Below are 18,130 nucleotides of genomic sequence, written 5' to 3'. Positions count from 1 at the left end.
TGAATTACCGAAATGACCTTGAAAATGAGTGTAAAGACACTCATATGTTTGTGAAATGATACAAACATTGTCAATTTTCCTTAAAGCTTTCTGCAAACAGGGCTAAAAACATCCTTAAATTTATAAAAAAATTTCAATGAATTTAGGAATATTTATATTCAAATTTGTCATATTTTCAATATGATTCTTAATGAGTATAACAACATTTATATATTAGTGTTAAGGACAAATTTACTCATTTTACCTTAGAATTTTACTATATAGTAACAACTAACAACACCATCGAAATAGTATATTTGTGTGAATTTAGAGATATTCACATTCAAATTTGCCATATTTTTCATTATGATCATACAAGCATGTAATAAAATTCATTTTATGAGCAATGACCTGAATATTATCCATTTACCTTAGACTTTCATCATAGAATATTTACGTCGTTCGGGGCAACAACATTCAAATTGTGAATCCTTATTTTTCTATTACTTTTGTGTGAGTTTAGAAATATTTATATTCAGATTTATCATATTTTTAGAATTATTATAAAAGTAAAATTATGAGTGCAATAATATAAATATCATGTATTTTACCTTAGATTTTCACTACAATATGGCAACAACATTCAAGTAATGCATCAATAATTTTTCTAATTTTTGTGTGAATTTCGAATTTTAAAAATATTTTTATTCAAATTTGGCATGTTTTTAATATTATTTTGGAAATAAGTGTAATGATATTAATTTATGTATAAAAATATAAAATTGTATCCATTTGCTATTGCTAAATATAAAACTACAATGGTGCTACTGTTATAAAAGAAAAAAAAATTAATACCAAAATTAAAATCAAATAATGATATATTAAAATCAGGATATTATAAATACACCATTATCGTATCCGATCTAATAATGTCCACACAATCCAATTTGAAATATATATCTTATCTAATTAAATAGGATCATATAATATAATAATATCTACTCTCTCTCTCTCGATTCTTCTTTCCTTAAGCTCATTCACTTTCGTTATTAATATCTCATTTTCAATGAGTAAAGATTTACCTTTATACCTTTTATTTGTTTCAATAATTAAAACTAAACCATACACCTTAAACACTTGTATCTTTACAAACTATAATCGTTATAGCTTAAGAGAAGACATCTCATTTTAGCTAAGGACACTTGAGTGTTTTTGTCCTCAACTCACCAACTCCGTAAGGTAACGATAAAAAGACCTCCTTCACCTTAAAACAAGTAAATCAAACCAAAAACATATGAGAATATGGATATTGATGGATAGTACTAGTACTATCATCGGATCATATAAATAGCATAGAGTTTACCCTATAATTGTAACTTAATTATAGCCCAATTACTTAACAAACGTCTTAGATCAATCATTCGGCTTTTCGATCGATCCTTTTAACTCGTTAAACAAATGATGTTTATTGAAATAACCTAAAAAGAACAGCTTTTTTTAAAGAATTCGTAAAACAAAAAAAATCAAAATTGTTTTAATTATTCTTTGGTTTAGATGACAATATGTAATTACTTTTCTCAGCATACTTTGTGTTGTCAAGTCAAACTACCCTTTGGTCCTCAAAAATAAATGAATGTTTCTTTTCTAAAAGTATTATCGTCTTCAAAGGCAGCCAAAGTCTCACACGTGTGTTTGGGTCGTTGATTTCTTACGATCGAGAGCACGGCTTCCGAAGAGTTGGAACAATCACACGTGTGTTGGGCTGGTAGTCCATAGATTCAGCCCATAGTAGGCTTGGATAGAGCACGGCTCATATCCCCTTTTATGATTTTTCACATATATCTTGGTATTTTATTTGATTATGGTTCCATTTAATTCCACTGCATAACCTGCTAGTATTTATTCATATACAAATATTATTCCTGATTTATATCCCCTATCAAACCCAACGTTTTTCTACCCTTTGTTTAGCTTTCCCCCATCTATATATGGTTGCTGTGACATCTCTTCCCGCCCGATGGATCATCTCAGAATCCGTCCACAGCTTTGCTACTGACTGTGGGCGCCGCTGCAACCTCATCCTTGCCTCGGCCACATCCCTGCAGGTATGCACCAGTATTATCATAGGATGCGTTGGGAACGATGCATAATTTGAGGTGCGAGGATCAAGAAATATTGCGTTTCCATATCTTTCTGAAAGCTACTTTGAAACCTTCAATCGGAGCTGGGAGAATCTGTGACTTGTAGGCAAATAATTTCCTTTTGTCATGTCTCCCTTCATGGACGGGTGTGACTTTGGCTGAAACATGCGTTCTCCTCGACAAAGTTGTAGTGCTTGGATTTATCAAAGAAGTCGGCATGCTCATCAACAAGCATCCAATCAAAATGATAGGCACTGTCCAAAGTTCTAGAGCTCAGAAATATCAGTGGGAATGGAATCCTCCAATAAAAAATCAGTGAGATATCTACAAGTCCAGCACACCTTTGACTTGGTCAGTTACGTATCAAAGAGGCATTGGGAATAGTATGGTGGCCACAAGCATCGCTAGTAGGTTTCTATTTTTAATGATCGTATCATTGTCTTCTTCTTCTAAGTCAACTTAGTGATTAGTCAATAGTTGATAGGTCGCAAGTTTGAATTTATGTAAGAATGTCATTGGATTCGATCGAGAGTTGCAATTTGACCAAAGTGCTACTTCCTCGAGCATAGAATGTTTCATCTTAATATCTAATATTTAACTTAAGAAACCAAAAAGAATATCAAGTTCGGTCAGTAGAGAACAAAAAAGAAAGTAAAATTCATCTGTTATTAAAGCAGGATATAATTCATTGATGCAAACAAGCATAACATAGACTCATATTAATTCCTACACGATTTTGCCTTTTAATTTATTCTCAGCTGCAATTTTCTTTTCCCAGCAAAAAGGCTGGCAAGAACTCTCATTATACTCTGTATGCTGTTATTTATCTGCTATTTAGAACAAGGTTTAGTGCAATTGCTCAAGGCCATCGGAGAAGCAAGTCCCAAACTGGTCAATCTCATGCTTTGGTAGCACCAAACCAATCTCCACCCCACCCTCTTCTTCTCTGCTCTCCGCCATAGACATGGCTCCTGACCTCATGATGGAGGTGATCACCACCTTCTTCGGCCCTCCCCATCCAAAGTCCAGATCGTACACCCGAAACCTGGGTGATCCCGCCACGCTTAATGGTTGTCGAGGCACGATAGACTTGATTCTCTCCGGCCATGTCTCTGCACCTCGTAAAGGATCGTCTGCGAATTCTTCTATGGCTTTGCCAATAGCTTTCGCCGCCGAGACGACCCCATTTTCTCGTAGGAGGTCGCCTGCCTTCGCTTCGACGAAGCAGACGCCGATGCAGTTCCCGAAGTACGCCGCCGGCAGAGGGGGCCTCAGCCTTCCTCTGCAGTCGGCAGCAAATAGGAAGTGGGCAGTCCTGTCGCTTTCGTATGCTCGTGCTTTGACTAGGCACACCCAAACGTAAGCGTAGGTCGCCATGATGGTGGAGCAGCGGAGGGATGCGCCGCCTCCCTCCATGGCTCCGACTTTGGCGGAAACCAGTTCCTTCAGCCTTCGGATGTGATCTTTTTTAAGAGCGAACGAAGCGATGACCATGTCCACCGGTGGATCCTCGTGGATGATACAGTCAGCACGCTGGCCAAAGCACCTGTAGAAAATGGAGTACAAATCACGAGGAACGGAAACCAAACTCCTGTCGAAGACGGGCGGCACCACGACCGCCGCCGCCGAGCTTCTCGGCCCCGCGCATGTGGAAGCCCACGAGAACATGAACCGCATGGAGCTCGAGCCATCGCATCCGGCGTGGTGCACCGCCACTCCGACGGCCACGCCTTGGTTCGGGAACACGGTCACCTGCAAGGCCAGCACCGGCACGACGTCGTCGTCGGACATCGATAGCCGGGGAAGCAACGGTAGCAGCGAGCCGACATCACGTGCGTGGTCACCGGAGACCTCATCGAAGTCGGCGTCGTACTCGGCCACAGTGAACGACACGGAGTCGCCGTCGACGTAACGGATCTCGTACTTGTCGTCATCGAGCCCGGGGGACCTTCGGATCTTGCCGGCGAGGGGGTAGAACTGCTGCAGAGCGAGAGAGAGGGAGGACTTGAGGTCGGGGAGGACGGAGGCGCAGAAATCTGAGGTGGAGTAGGGGAGACGGTAGAAGAAGACTCGCTCCACGGCTCCACCTCGCAACCATAGTATGTCGAAGAAGGTGAGGGGCAAAATGGACTCGGATACTGTCCCGGGCGGGGGAGAGACTTGAGATGTCTGAAGCAGACGGAGTTGCGGTGGCGATGACATTGGTGAAGTGCTACACGGAGGCGGATGTTGGTCATTTAGCTACGCATATATAATACCAGAGCTATGTCAGCATTTGCAACAGCATAAAGTAAGCGATGCGTGCATGCACTTACGTACTTTCCTAGAATAGGGTTTGCGTCCTCCGTGACGAAGTTTATATCTCGATCTTCCGTACGAGTTGCTAATATTAATTATATATTTTTTATTTAATTAATTATCTTTAACATCCCATCATTATATTTTTATATTTAGAAATATACTTTAGGAATGTTTCACTTTCCTAAAATATAGAGACATCAATATAATTTTTAAAAATATAAGAATTGAGATATTAAAGATAATCAAAAGTATATTAGTAGTAGATATCAAATGATTTTCCTCTGAGAATGCATGCATTATATTAGATATCGAGTGAATTTGATAATATTAGGCAACAGGTGAAAAGTATGTTTAAATTATCTGTAGGGGAGGTGATTGTATATTAATGTCATCAATCATTATTTTAGTCTAATTTGATATGGACACATTGAAAATTATTATCAAGAGTCAAATAAAATGCTTTGAATAGTCTTGTCTTTATAGTAATTGTTGTTTAGCATCTTGATAACTATGATCAATAGGATAATTTAGATTGAACTGACCTGTTGTTGGTTTTTCCCATTTAATATTACAAGGACAAGGCATAATTCATCCATCCATCATGTTCAGTTGGCTTTATCATGAAATAAAATATAAAGAGGAAATAAAAAAATTTGAAGAATAATAAAATAGTAGGAGAAGAAATCAAAATTTTAAGAACAGCAACATCATTTCAAAAACTTCACCTAATAATTAGATGATTCTTGATGTGCACAGGAAATAGAGGGCTCCATTGTCTCAAGATGAAAGTTCCAAATCTTATGTTACGAATTTGGACACTCAAAATATTAGTCTTAATGTAGTAAAGATTGAGAATCTAAAATTTCAGCTAATAAATTTTTAAAAATATTAACTATATATTTAAAATATCATGGACTTTACTACTTGAAGAAACATTTTATCTTTGAAATATCAGGTAAATTTTTTTCATATAAAAAAAATTACATAGGTTTATAGAGAAAATAATCAGGTTTATAATATCAAAATCCTCTTCTTCTTTTTTTTTGAGAAAAGAATGACTTAGATTATTTTTAAGTTAATCTGCTATAATATCAAAGGAGAACGTTGTACTAGATTTTCTAACATAATATTAGTTTTTTACTTTTAGTAAAAAAATAAATATCAGGACCCATTAGATAACTCATTTAACACATAATTTCCATGGCCACTTTGTTGGGAAATTAATGGATTTAAGCTTACTTTCCTTAAAATATTATCTTTGGATCAAATCGAAATATTCCCATGCAATTATTAATTGTCCATATTTACAAACATTTCGAAATATTCCCATTCTGAAATGCTGACTGAGTTCATAGATAGAGACAATTAAAGCTTCATATATGTTTTAAGAGAGAAATAATTGATGCTGAAAACCTTCCAAGAAATGATTATTGCAATCGATCGAGGCCATCGATGAAGTGGGTCGCGAACTCATCCATCTCATGCTTTAGGAGACCCATCCCGATCTCCACCCCACCATCTTCGTCTCTGCTCTCCGCCAGAGACATGGCTCCTGACCTCACGATGGAGGTGACCTCCACCTTCTTCGGCCTTCCCCATCCAAAATCCAGATCGTACACCCGAAACCTGGGTGATCCCGCCACGCTTAATGGTTGTTGAGGCGCGATATACATGATTCTCTCCGGCCATGTCTCTGCACCTCGTAAAGGATCGTCTCCGAATCTTTCTATGGCTTTGCCAATAGCTTTCGCAGCCGAGACGACCCCATTTTCTCGTAGGAGTTCGCCTGCCTTCACTTCGACGAAGCAGGCGCCGACGCAGTTCCCGAAGTACGCCGCCGGCAGAGGGGGCCTCAGCCTTCCTCTGCAGTCGGCAGCAAACATGAAGTGGGCAGTCCGGTCGCTTCCGTATGCTCGTGCTTTGATTAGGCACACCCAAACGTAAGCGTAGGTCGCCATGATGGTGGAGCAGCGGAGGGATGCGCCGCCTCCCTCCATGGCTCCGGCTTTGGCGGAAATCAGTTCCTTCAGCCTTCGGATGTGATCTCCTTTAAGAGTGAACGAAGCGATGACCATGTCCACCGGTGGATCCTCGTGGATGATCCAGTCAGCACGCTGGCCAAAGTACCTGTAGAAAATGGAGTACAAATCACGAGGAACAGAAACCAAACTCCTGTCGAAGACGGGCGGCGTCGCGACCACCGCCGCCGAGCTTCTCGGCCCCGCGCATGTGGAAGCCCACGAGAACATGAACCGCATGGAGCTCGAGCCATCGCATCCGGCGTGGTGCACCGCCACTCCGACGGCCACGCCTTGGTTCGGGAACACGGTCACCTGCAAGGCCAGCACCGACACGCTGTCGTCGTCGGACCTCGGTAGCTGGGGAAGCAACGGTAGCAGCGGGCCGACACCACGTGCGTGATCCCCGGAGACGTCATCGAAGTCGGCGTCGTACTCGGCCACAGTGAACGAGACGGAGTCGCCGTCGACGTAACGGATCTCGTACTTATCGTCATCCAGCTCGGGGGACCGCCGGATCTTGCCAGCGAGGGGGTAGAACTGCTGGAGAGCGAGGGAGAGGGAGGACTTGAGGTGGGGGAGGACGGAGGCGCAGAAATAGGCGGTGGAGTGGGGTAGACGGTAGAAGAAGACTCGCTCGACTGTTCCACCCTTTAACCAGATTAAGTCGAAGGCGGTGAGGGGCAAAGCGGTCTCAGCAACTGCTCCGGTCGGGGGAGAGACTCGAGACCTCTCAAGAATTCGCAGGGATGCCATATCGATGGATGTGGATGCGGTCTTGGGGAGTGGATGGTGCCTTTATCGTTGCCGGCCCTTCACCACATCAGTCTGACGGCTAGTGTTATGAGCTGCCATGTTCTTCGTTTTGGTAGCCTCGGGTACAAGTTGCCACCTTCTCCATCCTTTTATTATTATTATTTATTGTGGCATTGATTGCCAACTGAGAGCGGCACAGATGTCGACAGATGATTCCAGGCCGGGCGCTTGGGTGTTCCGACACGTCTCGGACTAACTCTTACTGGATGTGGTCCTGCCGATGATATCATAGCATTCCATAGGAGGAACCTGTGGATGTATAATAAGACTTATCACAAGGCTCTGTCACCTGTGAGGAGGAAGAAAAGGAAAGACAAACGAAAGGGAAGAAGGGAGAGTGAAGGCGATGACGAGACAGAGGAAGGTAAGAATATATATATGTATAAAAATATTATTACTATCTAAGAAAAATAAAAACAAAGGCATCATCTGATTAAATAATAATAATAATAATAAAAGAGAATTTTTAGAGAAATCCTCCTAAAACTTTTAGGATTAATCTTATCTTTATCACTTTTTTTTATTAAAAATATTTGTTTAAAAAAAATCGAATAGGACCCAGAGACATGATGGGACCCACAAAAAAGAGGCGTTGAACGATGAGGACAAAATGCACGGACGGGAAGTCATGACAATTGGACCCCACATACGAGTCGTAGACGAATCGAGCTCTGATCCTTGATAGGGTCATCTCCACCTCGTACTGCTTGCCGAGCATGGGATAGCATTCAATTTCACGCCACAATATCGTGAACCCCACTACGCTCACTGCACATTCGTTCGGCTAATTGATGCTTGTTGCGAATGCTCCTTTAGCCGAAAGCAAATACGTATCGACTAATAAGAGAAGGCTTTTACTTTGGTCAATGTTCTAAATGAAGTTTACAATTTTCTCTTTCTCATTCAATTTTTCATTTCTACTCTCCTCAATCTTTTTCCTCCACTTGTCTTTTCTTGATTTGACCCATGTATTTGATTTAGTGAATTTCGAACCGGTTCAAGTTTTACTAATTCAATAAATTCAAAAAAAAAAAAAACAAACTTATGAAACAAAATTCAAATTTTAGAACATACATCAACATACACTTTAAATATCTGTAATTTTAAATAATATTATTTACTATAATTTTTTTAGCAAATTTTAAATTCATTCTCAATATTCATGTATACTTAAAATATTATTAGAATTTAGAGATCTGCATTATATATTTTTATGTCTTCCAGAATATTCTCCGAATTTTTAATGGAGTTTTAATTTATATATTTATATTATTTTAGATATTGGTTTGTTTCGATTCAATTCGTTGGATCAACAATTTTTGACTTAATTCAGCCAGACCACAAGGAAGACAAACGAGGGACAATGTTAGGATCTTGAAAAGAAGAAGATCCTCCAAGTTCGTCAAGGGGTGATGTGCTTATTTGTTTATTTATTTTTATAATTATTTTCGGTGTTTTTCTTCTATCATACAATTCGGAGGAACCTATCGAGCTTAACAGCACAAGTTTCAGCGAACTATATACAAAATATCCAAAACGTGGTCACAGATTTCTATTTTCTTCTATCAAGCAAACACCGAATCGGTCACAACTCGCCTGTCATCCTAAAGGCCAAGTCTTGAAGCTCCCCCGTTTCAGCTTGTGTTGCCCGGATCTTGCCACTCTCTTTGGAGAAAACATCTTGCAGTGGCAAGAGACAATTGCGGTCTTGGTCGGTGAAGGTGAAGGAGCCCCGAGAAGACATGGATTCCCAGGCAGGAGAACATGGTAGGAACAAAGAGCTCCCATCATTCCCTTGCCATTGGTTCCGTGTGGATTGTGGAGAAAGCATGCACTGAGCTAGCTGAGCCTTCATCTGCAGCAACTGCAGCTGCAAGCTAGAAACCTATACATACATATCACATGATCAGCTGCAACCTATACGAAAAATGTATCATCAGGTTGATAAATCCCGTAGCAGTCGTCATCGTCTCAACAAGTCGCATGGGAGTAGGTAGATAGACATGGAAAGTAGTCATCAGAATTCAAAAAGGGTCGCAATGGAATGGAACAGTGTAAAAGAGAACAGCCCACCACGGTAGCAAGTTTATCACCGTGAAGCACTCATTCATACTAACATCATCTGAATTCTTCAACAGTGTTCCTTCTTTATTCCCTTCCCAAGAGAGAAGAAACGGTGTCTCAGAGGACCTCAACATCTGTTGAACCCTCCAAAGACGTGTATGTGTATATATGGTCTTGTGGAGTGCTCGAGCACGCTTGCGTGCGACAGAAGGCGAGGGAGGGGGCTACCTGATGTTGCAGCGCGAGTATGCGGCCTACGCAACCGTAGACAGGGTCCCTCAGCCTGGCCTGCGCCTCGTAAGCGATGGTGACGACCGCCTCGCACCGGGCGGCCTGCGGCACGTGCAGCAGCAACTTCGACGCGTTGCTGGCGCCGAACACCTTGTGGATGGCGGCGAACCGCGCCGCCCCCTGCTCGGAGCTGAAGTAGGGCGCGAAGACGCAGTCCCTCGCGCACTTCCGCCGCAGGAACTTGCACGCCCCGCACGGTGAGACAACGCCGGAAGCCATCCCGGCAGCCGCCGCTGTGACTTGGCACGAGGTTCCGGCGGTGACGGACGAGGTTTACTTATAGGAGACGGAGAAAGAGGAGTTGGGTAGAGGGAGACATGGGAAAGGAAGTTTGCCGGTTTCAGAGGAGACAAGTAGTAATGGTGTGTCGGAGAAGGGTGGCGTCCTGAGAATATTTTGCGGAGGAGGAAGAAGGTGGGTTATATGATGATGAGCAATATATATACGTATATAAGAAAACTTACACTGATTTTAGTTAGGATAAACTAAGTGGTTGGCATCGTTGCGCCCTGTCGTCCGCCGAACGCCGCACTTTTAGACGGCCCAAAGTAGGCGTTGTTTTGAAGTTGGGGGTCCATTTACCACCACCTGCCGGTCATGCTTGTACTTTGCCTGAATCACAAACAGTAAAAGATAGGGCAACCTCAGACATAAGTGTAAAACAAGTCAATAGATTGATGACTAACACCCCGAAAGCATGAAAGTTCCTATTGGATTGACACCAAACTTACCTAACAATCTTTAGTGGTACATTCAAACAAGTTAAACAACACCGAAGGTTGGAAGCAGACTTGTCAGAAGAGGACAGTGCAATAGCGTAAAACATGCTTACAATGCAGGAAATGAGCTTAAATTCTATCAAAAGATGACAAATATAATAACATGGCCGAGATATCAAGTAAAATCCTCCTAAGATTGCGGACATTGCAATCGATGAACATGGGAGCCTTGTGTGTTGGGTAAATAGCTTGAATGTATGCTCTGTACAGTCTGCTAAATGAACTCATTTCTTACTAGCACGCCACCATCTTCCTTTTCACTGCCACAAAGTTCAAAAAGAAAAAGAGAAGGAAGAAAAAGAAGATTCAAGATACTATGGCCAGAGTCTTCTTATCAACAAAGGATATTTTCTCTTTAAATTATTTTGGCAGCTTCGGATTGGTCATGGAGGATTAAGAGTGATGCTGGTGACAGTGACTGCTCTCTTTCTCAACACCTGATATGGTGAAGCTACTGTCTGTGATCCACCATCTGTAACAATTGCCATGTATGAACCAAATTAGTTCCAACGAACAGTTTCTGCAGAAAACCATGTCCAACTAGGTTAGCCAGTAAAGTTCAGAAAGCTTTATAGATTAGATTGTTTGTAAATGCTGTGATATAATGTACATTGTCCAAGTGGAACAAAAAAAGAAAGTGTACTGAGTGCAGATTGCATACACATGGTTTCTGGATGTCCAAGACTGGCAACTATTAGTCTGACCTGGATATTTCCAACTTCAAATCAACTATATGCAGATGTCTAGAAGGAATAGGGAGATTTTAACATGCTAGCACTAAATTTCACCAAGAAAACAAATTAACTCGTGTCTAACTTTAAAACAAACTACCATCAGTGTGGAGGGATTTAGGATGCACGATAAAGTCGCACCTCACTTTCAACATTATGGCATTAAGTTGACTAAATATGTAAACTGACTATTTTCCAACTTGGAACCAACCTTATGACATCAGGCTGTAATGACACAAACATAGTGACGAGAAGTCCTCTAAACTTTCCTAACCCACCACTGGTCCTGCTGTCTGATGAATCTTGGCCTTGGTATTGCTGGTGTTCAGCCTGTAACTAACAATCATGCATATTTGCTTTGTGGAGGCTTCCTCTGAATCAGAGCCAACTCCTAGAGACATATGGAACCAAAAGAGGAAGGTTTTTGGGAGCAAGACCAATGACATGCACAATGAGAAAACCAAAGAACACCGAGGTGCACAAGTGATTCTTCACATTAGGTAACTTTTAAGAGAATATAAGGATCCTGATTAATCATTAGAAACACTGGTTACAGATGGAAGCAGCAAGCAGCCTAGTATTTAAGCCTTGTGAGTTTGGAATGCACTACTAAAATTAAGCAGACGCCAGATGAAAAGAATGCTATCAATAAGTGCAAACACTTGATTCTGTTTAACCTTATTTTTGCATTTGGGAAGACAGAGAATTACAATCTTCAATAGCTTAGATTATCATCTCTAGTTTATAAGAAATGATTTTCATTATTGCTGTCTTCAAGTTTCTTCTCAACTCAAAGGTAAATCTTTGGAATGTTGGTGCACCAGCTGAGACTACAATCAATGCGACTGACCTTTCTACCATCAACTAGCCACCATTGGATATTGAATGACTAAATTTCTCACTTCCTCCTATTTTTCCAATAGAAATGTCAGCCTACTATTTTATGTGGGTTCAAATCCTATCGGGTGGTCCACTAAAACTTCACTAGTTTAAAAGCAAGAAGTTTATTTTCCTCTTCCAAGTAACTAAAAATAAATTATTTACCAAAGGCAGTCAGATACATTGATGATTGAAATCAATTGTCCTGTCCACATTTAGTGGTTTAACCAATCTGCAAAAAAGATAAAATTTACAAAAAAAGGCACAATTATGCTAAATTTTCTAGGAAACTACCTTAACAGAAATGAACAAATGAAGCATCAAATGGGCTTTTGGAACTTTCCATGAATCCAAACCCTTTGCATCTTCTTTCCCCTTTGACGATTTACTGATGTTATACAACAATATTCAAGCTCCAACTGCATGTACAGTAACAACTTCTCATCACTTACCACTAGACAATAAATTAATACTATTCAGCAGTACCTTGTGCATGCTAGGTAGCAAAAATTTTCTACCTAAATTCATACAGGAAGATACCATACATTAACCAGTTTTCAAAAGAAATAATGAAATTATCTATTGCAAAGCAGAATGAAAATCATGAACCGTAAGTTTCCAGTGACACAGTAACATCTGATGTCCATTGTCATTAACTATGCCTTCTTATATCATAAGCTCTGTGTAACAAAAAAAAAAAATGGTTTCTTTTATCACGTGCTTCAAAAAAATAAGCATATAAAAGATTTATTAAAAGAATATGAAAATATGTGTGGTTCAGGAAGAACTTGAGCATATAAGAGCCCAAGATATGCCAACCGATTTTCAAGGCATTACTAATTTAATAATCCACCCAAGGAACTGATTTTGGCCCATGCTTGTTTTGCAAGTATTAATCTGATATCTTCTACATTTATTAAGAAAAGGTATAAATGTTACTAAAACTTTTTCACTCAAATTAACAACTTAAGGTATGGTGGTTTCTACCATGATAAAGAAATGATGGCATAACTGCACGTCATGTGTATCTACATGTTGGTGCATGATGTATCATGCTAGTCACAGCAAACATCAGAGCACATGAAATCTGGCCATAGAAAGCCTTCTATTAATATGGCGAGGAAGTATATTGTGCACACGTGAGGCAAAGTGAGACCTTCAACATTGGTGGTAATTTTCCATACAAACTGTGTAATCCAAGGGTCATCCTCTAGAGATACAACTCCTTTTTTAGTGTCATTGCATATTTTCTTTTCAACGTTCTTTCCTTGGTCAATGATAGCTCATTTTATGTGTCTTTGTTGAAAATGTCTATTTGAACAAAGGTTTTTAAAGAGAACAAAAAAGAAGAAACACCATGAACTGTAAAAGAGATGCAAAATTAAGATGACAAATGATATTTCCATCAAATTGAATCATCATTGTTAATATACATGGACCTAGAAAACATTTTTTACGATATTCAACTGTGATACACTTCTGCAAATATACTAGACCTAAAGTTAATGTACGATTACATGTGGTTGTTATTTGAAGCAAAATTTGGCATTAACATTGTCCAAAATGTTACCTCAGTAAAGCCAGCACCAAGAAAGAGATCTCTTACAATATCCAGTGAGAAGAAATAAGAAAAAGTACCATCTGATCGCATGTATTCACGGAACCCCATCCTTTGCTCTGGCAGAAACCGAAGCATAGTCATGTCATAAAGACCTGCATTCCATAAAAAATATCTCTAGCAAATATCACAAAGTTAAACCAAAGTTGAAGAGAATAAATAATTAATCAGAAGAGGTTACCATAGTCTCTGAATAAAAGCAAGCACCCGGGTTTCAAGACAGAGAAACATTTCTCAATAACAGAAGACATTCTTTGAAAAGGTATTGCTGACAGTGTAAATATCTGCAAAATAACACCACCATACAGTACCCAGTTCTGTGAGAAAAAGGAAATGGCTCAATTTTAACTTTTGATAATAAACACATTTAAGGAACATTTGTACAAATAAGAGAAATTGATGTTGGACAACTTTCTCTTTTGTAGTAGAGCAGCTCACAGAAAGAAGAAGTAGCACATCATGAAGAATATAAGTGACACCATCATAAGCATCTTGGGTGCCAATAAACCACCTAGATATGGTAGCAGCCACCTCCATTTAGTCTTGGCAGCAGTGAGACCACTTTCTTATTTTGCATAAATATGCAATTTACTATCAACTACAAAGTATTTACTTATTATTATCTTGGACTTCAGCTAAAAGACTATCAAGCATCATTATCAATTATTGCAAAAATTTAAAAAGATTGAGAGATAAAATGATGTCTTAAGAAGCATATTATGCCAATAACTTATGCTAAAAGGTGGAAATTTTCCCAACCAATTAAAACCTATTAATTATGATAATACAATGATGAAGTTAAACATCAACTGCATGTATTGCACCATCCATAGAAAAAGCCTACATCCCTTAGTCCGATGCAATCATAATTGAGAATCATATAGGGTCATCACATCAGAATTTTTTTAAATCTTGAAAATGATGGTCCAGTTTATAATATTGTTTGCACCAGAATTATGCAGTGTAGAAAGGAACTTTAAACCTAAATTTGAGCATCTTAATTTGTTTTCCAGTAAGGATGGAGAGTAATTGGTTGGAAAGGGCACACTCGCTTAGAGTCTCAAAATAATGATAGAAGTACAGAAGTCATTGATTATAACCCAAGGCACACTTACCAAAGTAACAAAATCAACTCCACCAATACAACACTGCTCTTCTCTTAGGAAGGATGGTGCATTCAATTTTCTCAATTTTTGTTCTCTAGAATCTACATGAAAAAGCAAAGAATGTGATGAATGCGAAGATGAGATTAAGCACTCATAATACAACTAGAAAAGTTAAGACTAACCCGATGATAAGTTGACAGGCTTTGAAAATGAAGCTCTTTGACAAGAAGAGCAGAACAACCAATCAGGAAATTTATGTACAGTGAAATCGAGTAAGAAAGTGTACAACCGATGATCTAAAGATACATCACTGGTAGTGGCTACAATCTCCTTTGCCATTTGAAGGACCTCTTCACTACAGTCACAAGCATAGACAACAATACTCTCCTTTGCACTAAACAAGAATATTACTATTAGTAAAGAGAAAAAAAATGAATATATGTCATGTGGTATTCCAAGTTGATTTACCTATTCTCGGCTCAAGGTGGAATTGGCACAAATATGATTTTGCTTAGGGGAAAAGCCTTACACATCTTTTTGGTTGTGTTGTCTATATATATTAGCTAAACTTCAACAAAGGAAAACCAAGACTGATGAAGTTCAAAATATGACAACAAAGAAATCACCGTAAAATAGGAAGGATTGTGCTCCCATTTCCACATCCCAACTCGAGAACCTGGATGGAATTACCAGAGCAAAGGAGCTCTGGAAATTCCTTCAACAAGTACCTTCTTTCCTACAATAAAACAAAATAAATGTGAATGCTAAAAACCATACATGTCTCTCATAATTAGTCTATCAATGTTATATTTGTCTTTCAAAGCAATTTAACATTTAACAGATAATGAAGTCTTCAGTCATTTTTATTTGACATTTTTCGTTGTTTACAATTAAGTTATACCAAAGATATATAATTTTCACTTACTCAATCCAATAGATATAAATGCATTCCCATTTAAAGAAACTCAACTATGTGTCCACACACACAAAAAAAAAATTGTAATTTCAATGGTGAAAATGTCATACAGCAAAAAATTCTATGATTTGGTACTGCATAGAGAACAGACACAAACAAATACAAAAAAAATTGTGGCTGTACCCAATGAATGCATAGTTTCAATCGAAAATCGGACCTTTAAGCTAGCAGTGAATCCATCCAACTTTTGAGTCTATTATGGAAAAAAAGAAGTCTAGTGCATAAGGCTCCTGCCAATGAAGAATCTAGGGAAGACTAATGCATGCATTCTTACCCCTGCAAGCAAAGAGGTTGTTTCAGCAACTTGAATCTGATCACCTAGATATTACCATGACACCAAGGCCCACCCTATGAATCTAAGTTATATGAAAGACGACAGTATGAAACTAGTATGACATAAAGCCTTTTACCAAATTAGGATCTACAGCACTAGGTTTCCTTGTTTCTCAACCGACCAAGATGCTACTATAACTCCAAAGATTATTCCAACAAGGATCGACAGAACTATATTTCCTTGTTTCTCAACCTATCAAGATTTCTTTGTCTGTGCTTCGGACAAAAAAGTCGAAGCAGCAAGAAAATCCAATCAAACCCTACATTAATAAGACGGCCAGAAGCGATAATCAAAAGGACAAAGTTGGGAGCCGATGTAACTAAGCAACGATAGAAATGAAGAGAAGAAAGAGCGGAATCGAAGATGTCGGCAAGAACCTTGAAGAACTTTCCGGCGGAATGGCGGCGATGAAAGCTCCGCCAGGCGTCCGCGTCGTCGGGAGGAGGATCAGAGGAAGGGGAGGAAGAGGAAGAGGAAGCAACGAAAGGCACGAGATGGTAGCGTAAAGAGGCGTCGTTCTCCACCTCGTCCCGGAGCTCCTCCCATTCGAAGTCCTTGGAGTGGTACTCCGCCGCGGTCCCCTCCATCATCCCCGCCCCCGCTCTCCGCACGCGTCACCGCCGCTCCGCTTCTTCCGTGGCTAAAAGAGCCGACCCAATTTAAGCGCCCGAAGCAGATCAATCTTTTCGGGCCGATCTCGTTAGAAACGGCGGCCCATCTCGGCCCACTATTGCCTTTTGGGGTCCAGAAAACAAGGGGAAAAAAAATAAAAGGAGAAAAACCCAGTGACGCAATGGGCCCCATGCCAGAATAAACTGTGTTTTGATTGCAAATTTGGTCCATCGAAGGAGGTTGGTGGGTCTTGGTGACTCCCAGCTGGTTGTGAACGGGAAGTTATGAGGCTGAGATGACCATTGTCAAGTATATCGTCCTGCACAAGTTAGTTTAAGTGTCTTTCGACTCGATATGTAATCGGTCCTTAAGCAGAAAATATCAAGGTTGATGCACTTATCAGATTAGCCTTCATCCTAGTTCTAAGGGAGAGCTGGTTGTTGGTCAAGATGTTGTCGATCCAAATCATTGAAGAGCATGATGTGTCTATGATCGAGAAGGAACTAAACTGGATGGACGAGATCCTGCGTTGATGCTCCCGAGTGACTTTGTCATGGTCTAGAGAGTCAAGCATCACTAAGTATAGTATTACATAATTAATAATCGTATGTATGGAAGGTTCTTTAGCTAACTATTCCTTTGATGCATGATGCCCCAAGAGGTCGAGAGGATGCTCGTCGAGATTCATAAAGGCATTTACAAGAAGCACAAAGGCGGGCAAACTTTTGCATTCAAAGTGCTATGGCAAGGGTTCTGCTAGCCAACTTTGTGAAAGGATGCAATGACCTATACCCAGAGGTGTCATAGGTGTTAGGATTTGCTCGGATACAACATTAACCATCGGTCCCTGTAAGCTTGATCTACTGCGCATGACTCTTCACCCAGTGGGACATGAACCTCCTTAGACCCTTTCCTCCAATCTTGGGACAACGAAGATTCCTCATCATGTGATTGGACTATTTCACAAAGTAAGTTGAGACCAAGTCTCTAGCATCGATCACTGAGAAACAAGTAGAGAGGTTTATGTGGAGGAGCATCATCATCCAATTCAAAATCCTGAGGGCCTTCATCATTGATAATGAGACACAATTCAACAGTATAAAGTTTAAAAAATTCTATCAATATTACAGAATTCAGCTAAGATTCAACTCAGTGACTCATCCTCGAACTAATGGTCTCGTCGAGGTTACCAATCAAGTCATTCTCGATGGATTGCAAAAGAGGATTGTTAAAGCAAAAGGTACATGAGTGGATAAGTTATTAAGCAACCCATGAGCCTCTCAAACAACATCCAAGACCGATTCGAAAAAATCGTCATTCAATCAAGCATTCGAAAACTATCATACCATTTAACATAATTTTCAAGACACATCCAAATAAGAGCTTTGAGTCAGACCTTATCAGCGAAATTAGAGTAAAAAACACACATACGAGCATTAAGATAAAAAAGAAGATGACGGATCTCTACATGGAGTCGAAAACCTT

General features: G+C 39.8%; 4 protein-coding genes across 8 annotated transcripts; all 4 read right to left on the bottom strand.

The window, feature by feature from the left end:
• Positions 1-2,966: 2,966 nt before the first annotated feature.
• On the bottom strand, positions 2,967-4,322 carry LOC135675247 (malonyl-coenzyme A:anthocyanin 3-O-glucoside-6''-O-malonyltransferase-like). Its single transcript, XM_065185526.1, has one exon. It carries the CDS (start codon positions 4,320-4,322, stop codon positions 2,967-2,969), a length of 1,356 nt encoding a protein of 451 aa, XP_065041598.1.
• Positions 4,323-5,724: 1,402 nt separating this feature from the next.
• LOC135673687 (phenolic glucoside malonyltransferase 1-like) lies at positions 5,725-7,316 on the bottom strand. Its single transcript, XM_065182890.1, has one exon. The coding sequence runs from the start codon at positions 7,193-7,195 to the stop codon at positions 5,849-5,851; it is 1,347 nt and encodes a 448-aa protein (XP_065038962.1). The 5' UTR covers positions 7,196-7,316; the 3' UTR covers positions 5,725-5,848.
• A 1,334-nt stretch (positions 7,317-8,650) lies between these two features.
• Positions 8,651-10,214, bottom strand: LOC103984837 (LOB domain-containing protein 16). Of its 2 annotated transcripts, XM_009402396.3 has the most exons (3): positions 10,075-10,214; positions 9,548-9,995; positions 8,652-9,140 (listed from the first exon to the last, which is right to left on the bottom strand). In XM_009402396.3, the coding sequence occupies exons 2-3, from the start codon at positions 9,827-9,829 to the stop codon at positions 8,841-8,843; spliced, it is 582 nt and encodes a 193-aa protein (XP_009400671.2). In that variant the 5' UTR covers positions 9,830-9,995; positions 10,075-10,214; the 3' UTR covers positions 8,652-8,840. The 2 variants fall into 2 exon arrangements, with proteins under 2 accessions (XP_065038961.1, XP_009400671.2); XM_065182889.1 differs by lacking the exon at positions 10,075-10,214 and having other exon boundaries at positions 8,651-9,140; positions 9,548-9,868.
• A 230-nt stretch (positions 10,215-10,444) lies between these two features.
• Positions 10,445-16,659, bottom strand: LOC135673686 (uncharacterized). Of its 4 annotated transcripts, none has more exons than XR_010513417.1 (8): positions 16,411-16,659; positions 15,350-15,459; positions 14,906-15,117; positions 14,733-14,824; positions 13,799-13,934; positions 13,638-13,712; positions 12,294-12,418; positions 10,445-10,861 (listed from the first exon to the last, which is right to left on the bottom strand). XR_010513417.1 is itself a non-coding variant. In XM_065182887.1 (8 exons), exons 1-7 carry the CDS (start codon positions 16,621-16,623, stop codon positions 12,320-12,322), a joined length of 1,005 nt encoding a protein of 334 aa, XP_065038959.1. In that variant the 5' UTR covers positions 16,624-16,659; the 3' UTR covers positions 10,445-10,909; positions 12,294-12,319. The 4 variants fall into 4 exon arrangements, 3 of the variants coding, with proteins under 3 accessions (XP_065038959.1, XP_065038958.1, XP_065038960.1); XM_065182887.1 differs by having other exon boundaries at positions 10,445-10,909; positions 13,570-13,712; XM_065182886.1 differs by having other exon boundaries at positions 13,570-13,712.
• Positions 16,660-18,130: the final 1,471 nt, after the last annotated feature.

Source organism: Musa acuminata, chromosome BXJ1-5, assembly GCF_036884655.1.
Source record: "Musa acuminata AAA Group cultivar baxijiao chromosome BXJ1-5, Cavendish_Baxijiao_AAA, whole genome shotgun sequence".
Lineage (NCBI taxonomy): Eukaryota > Viridiplantae > Streptophyta > Magnoliopsida > Zingiberales > Musaceae > Musa > Musa acuminata.
Note: the sequence above shows the minus strand (reverse complement) of the source record. Positions and strands in the feature narration are given on the sequence as shown.

Excerpts from the sequence above, each read along its gene's own strand:
- LOC135673687 (XM_065182890.1), bottom strand. The coding sequence starts at position 7,195 with ATGGCATCCCTGCGAATTCTTGAGAGGTCTCGAGTCTCTCCCCCGACC.
- LOC135675247 (XM_065185526.1), bottom strand. The coding sequence starts at position 4,322 with ATGTCATCGCCACCGCAACTCCGTCTGCTTCAGACATCTCAAGTCTCT.
- LOC135673686 (XM_065182887.1), bottom strand. The coding sequence starts at position 16,623 with ATGATGGAGGGGACCGCGGCGGAGTACCACTCCAAGGACTTCGAATGG. Across the intron at positions 13,935-14,732 it reads GAGTTGATTTTGTTACTTTG|AACTGGGTACTGTATGGTGG; the intron begins GTAAGTGTGCCT and ends TTTTTCTCACAG. Across the intron at positions 12,419-13,569 it reads TTGGTGCTGGCTTTACTGAG|TTGGAGCTTGAATATTGTTG; the intron begins GTAACATTTTGG and ends CTGTACATGCAG.
- LOC103984837 (XM_009402396.3), bottom strand. The coding sequence starts at position 9,829 with ATGGCTTCCGGCGTTGTCTCACCGTGCGGGGCGTGCAAGTTCCTGCGG. Across the intron at positions 9,141-9,547 it reads TACTCGCGCTGCAACATCAG|GTTTCTAGCTTGCAGCTGCA; the intron begins GTAGCCCCCTCC and ends ATGTATGTATAG.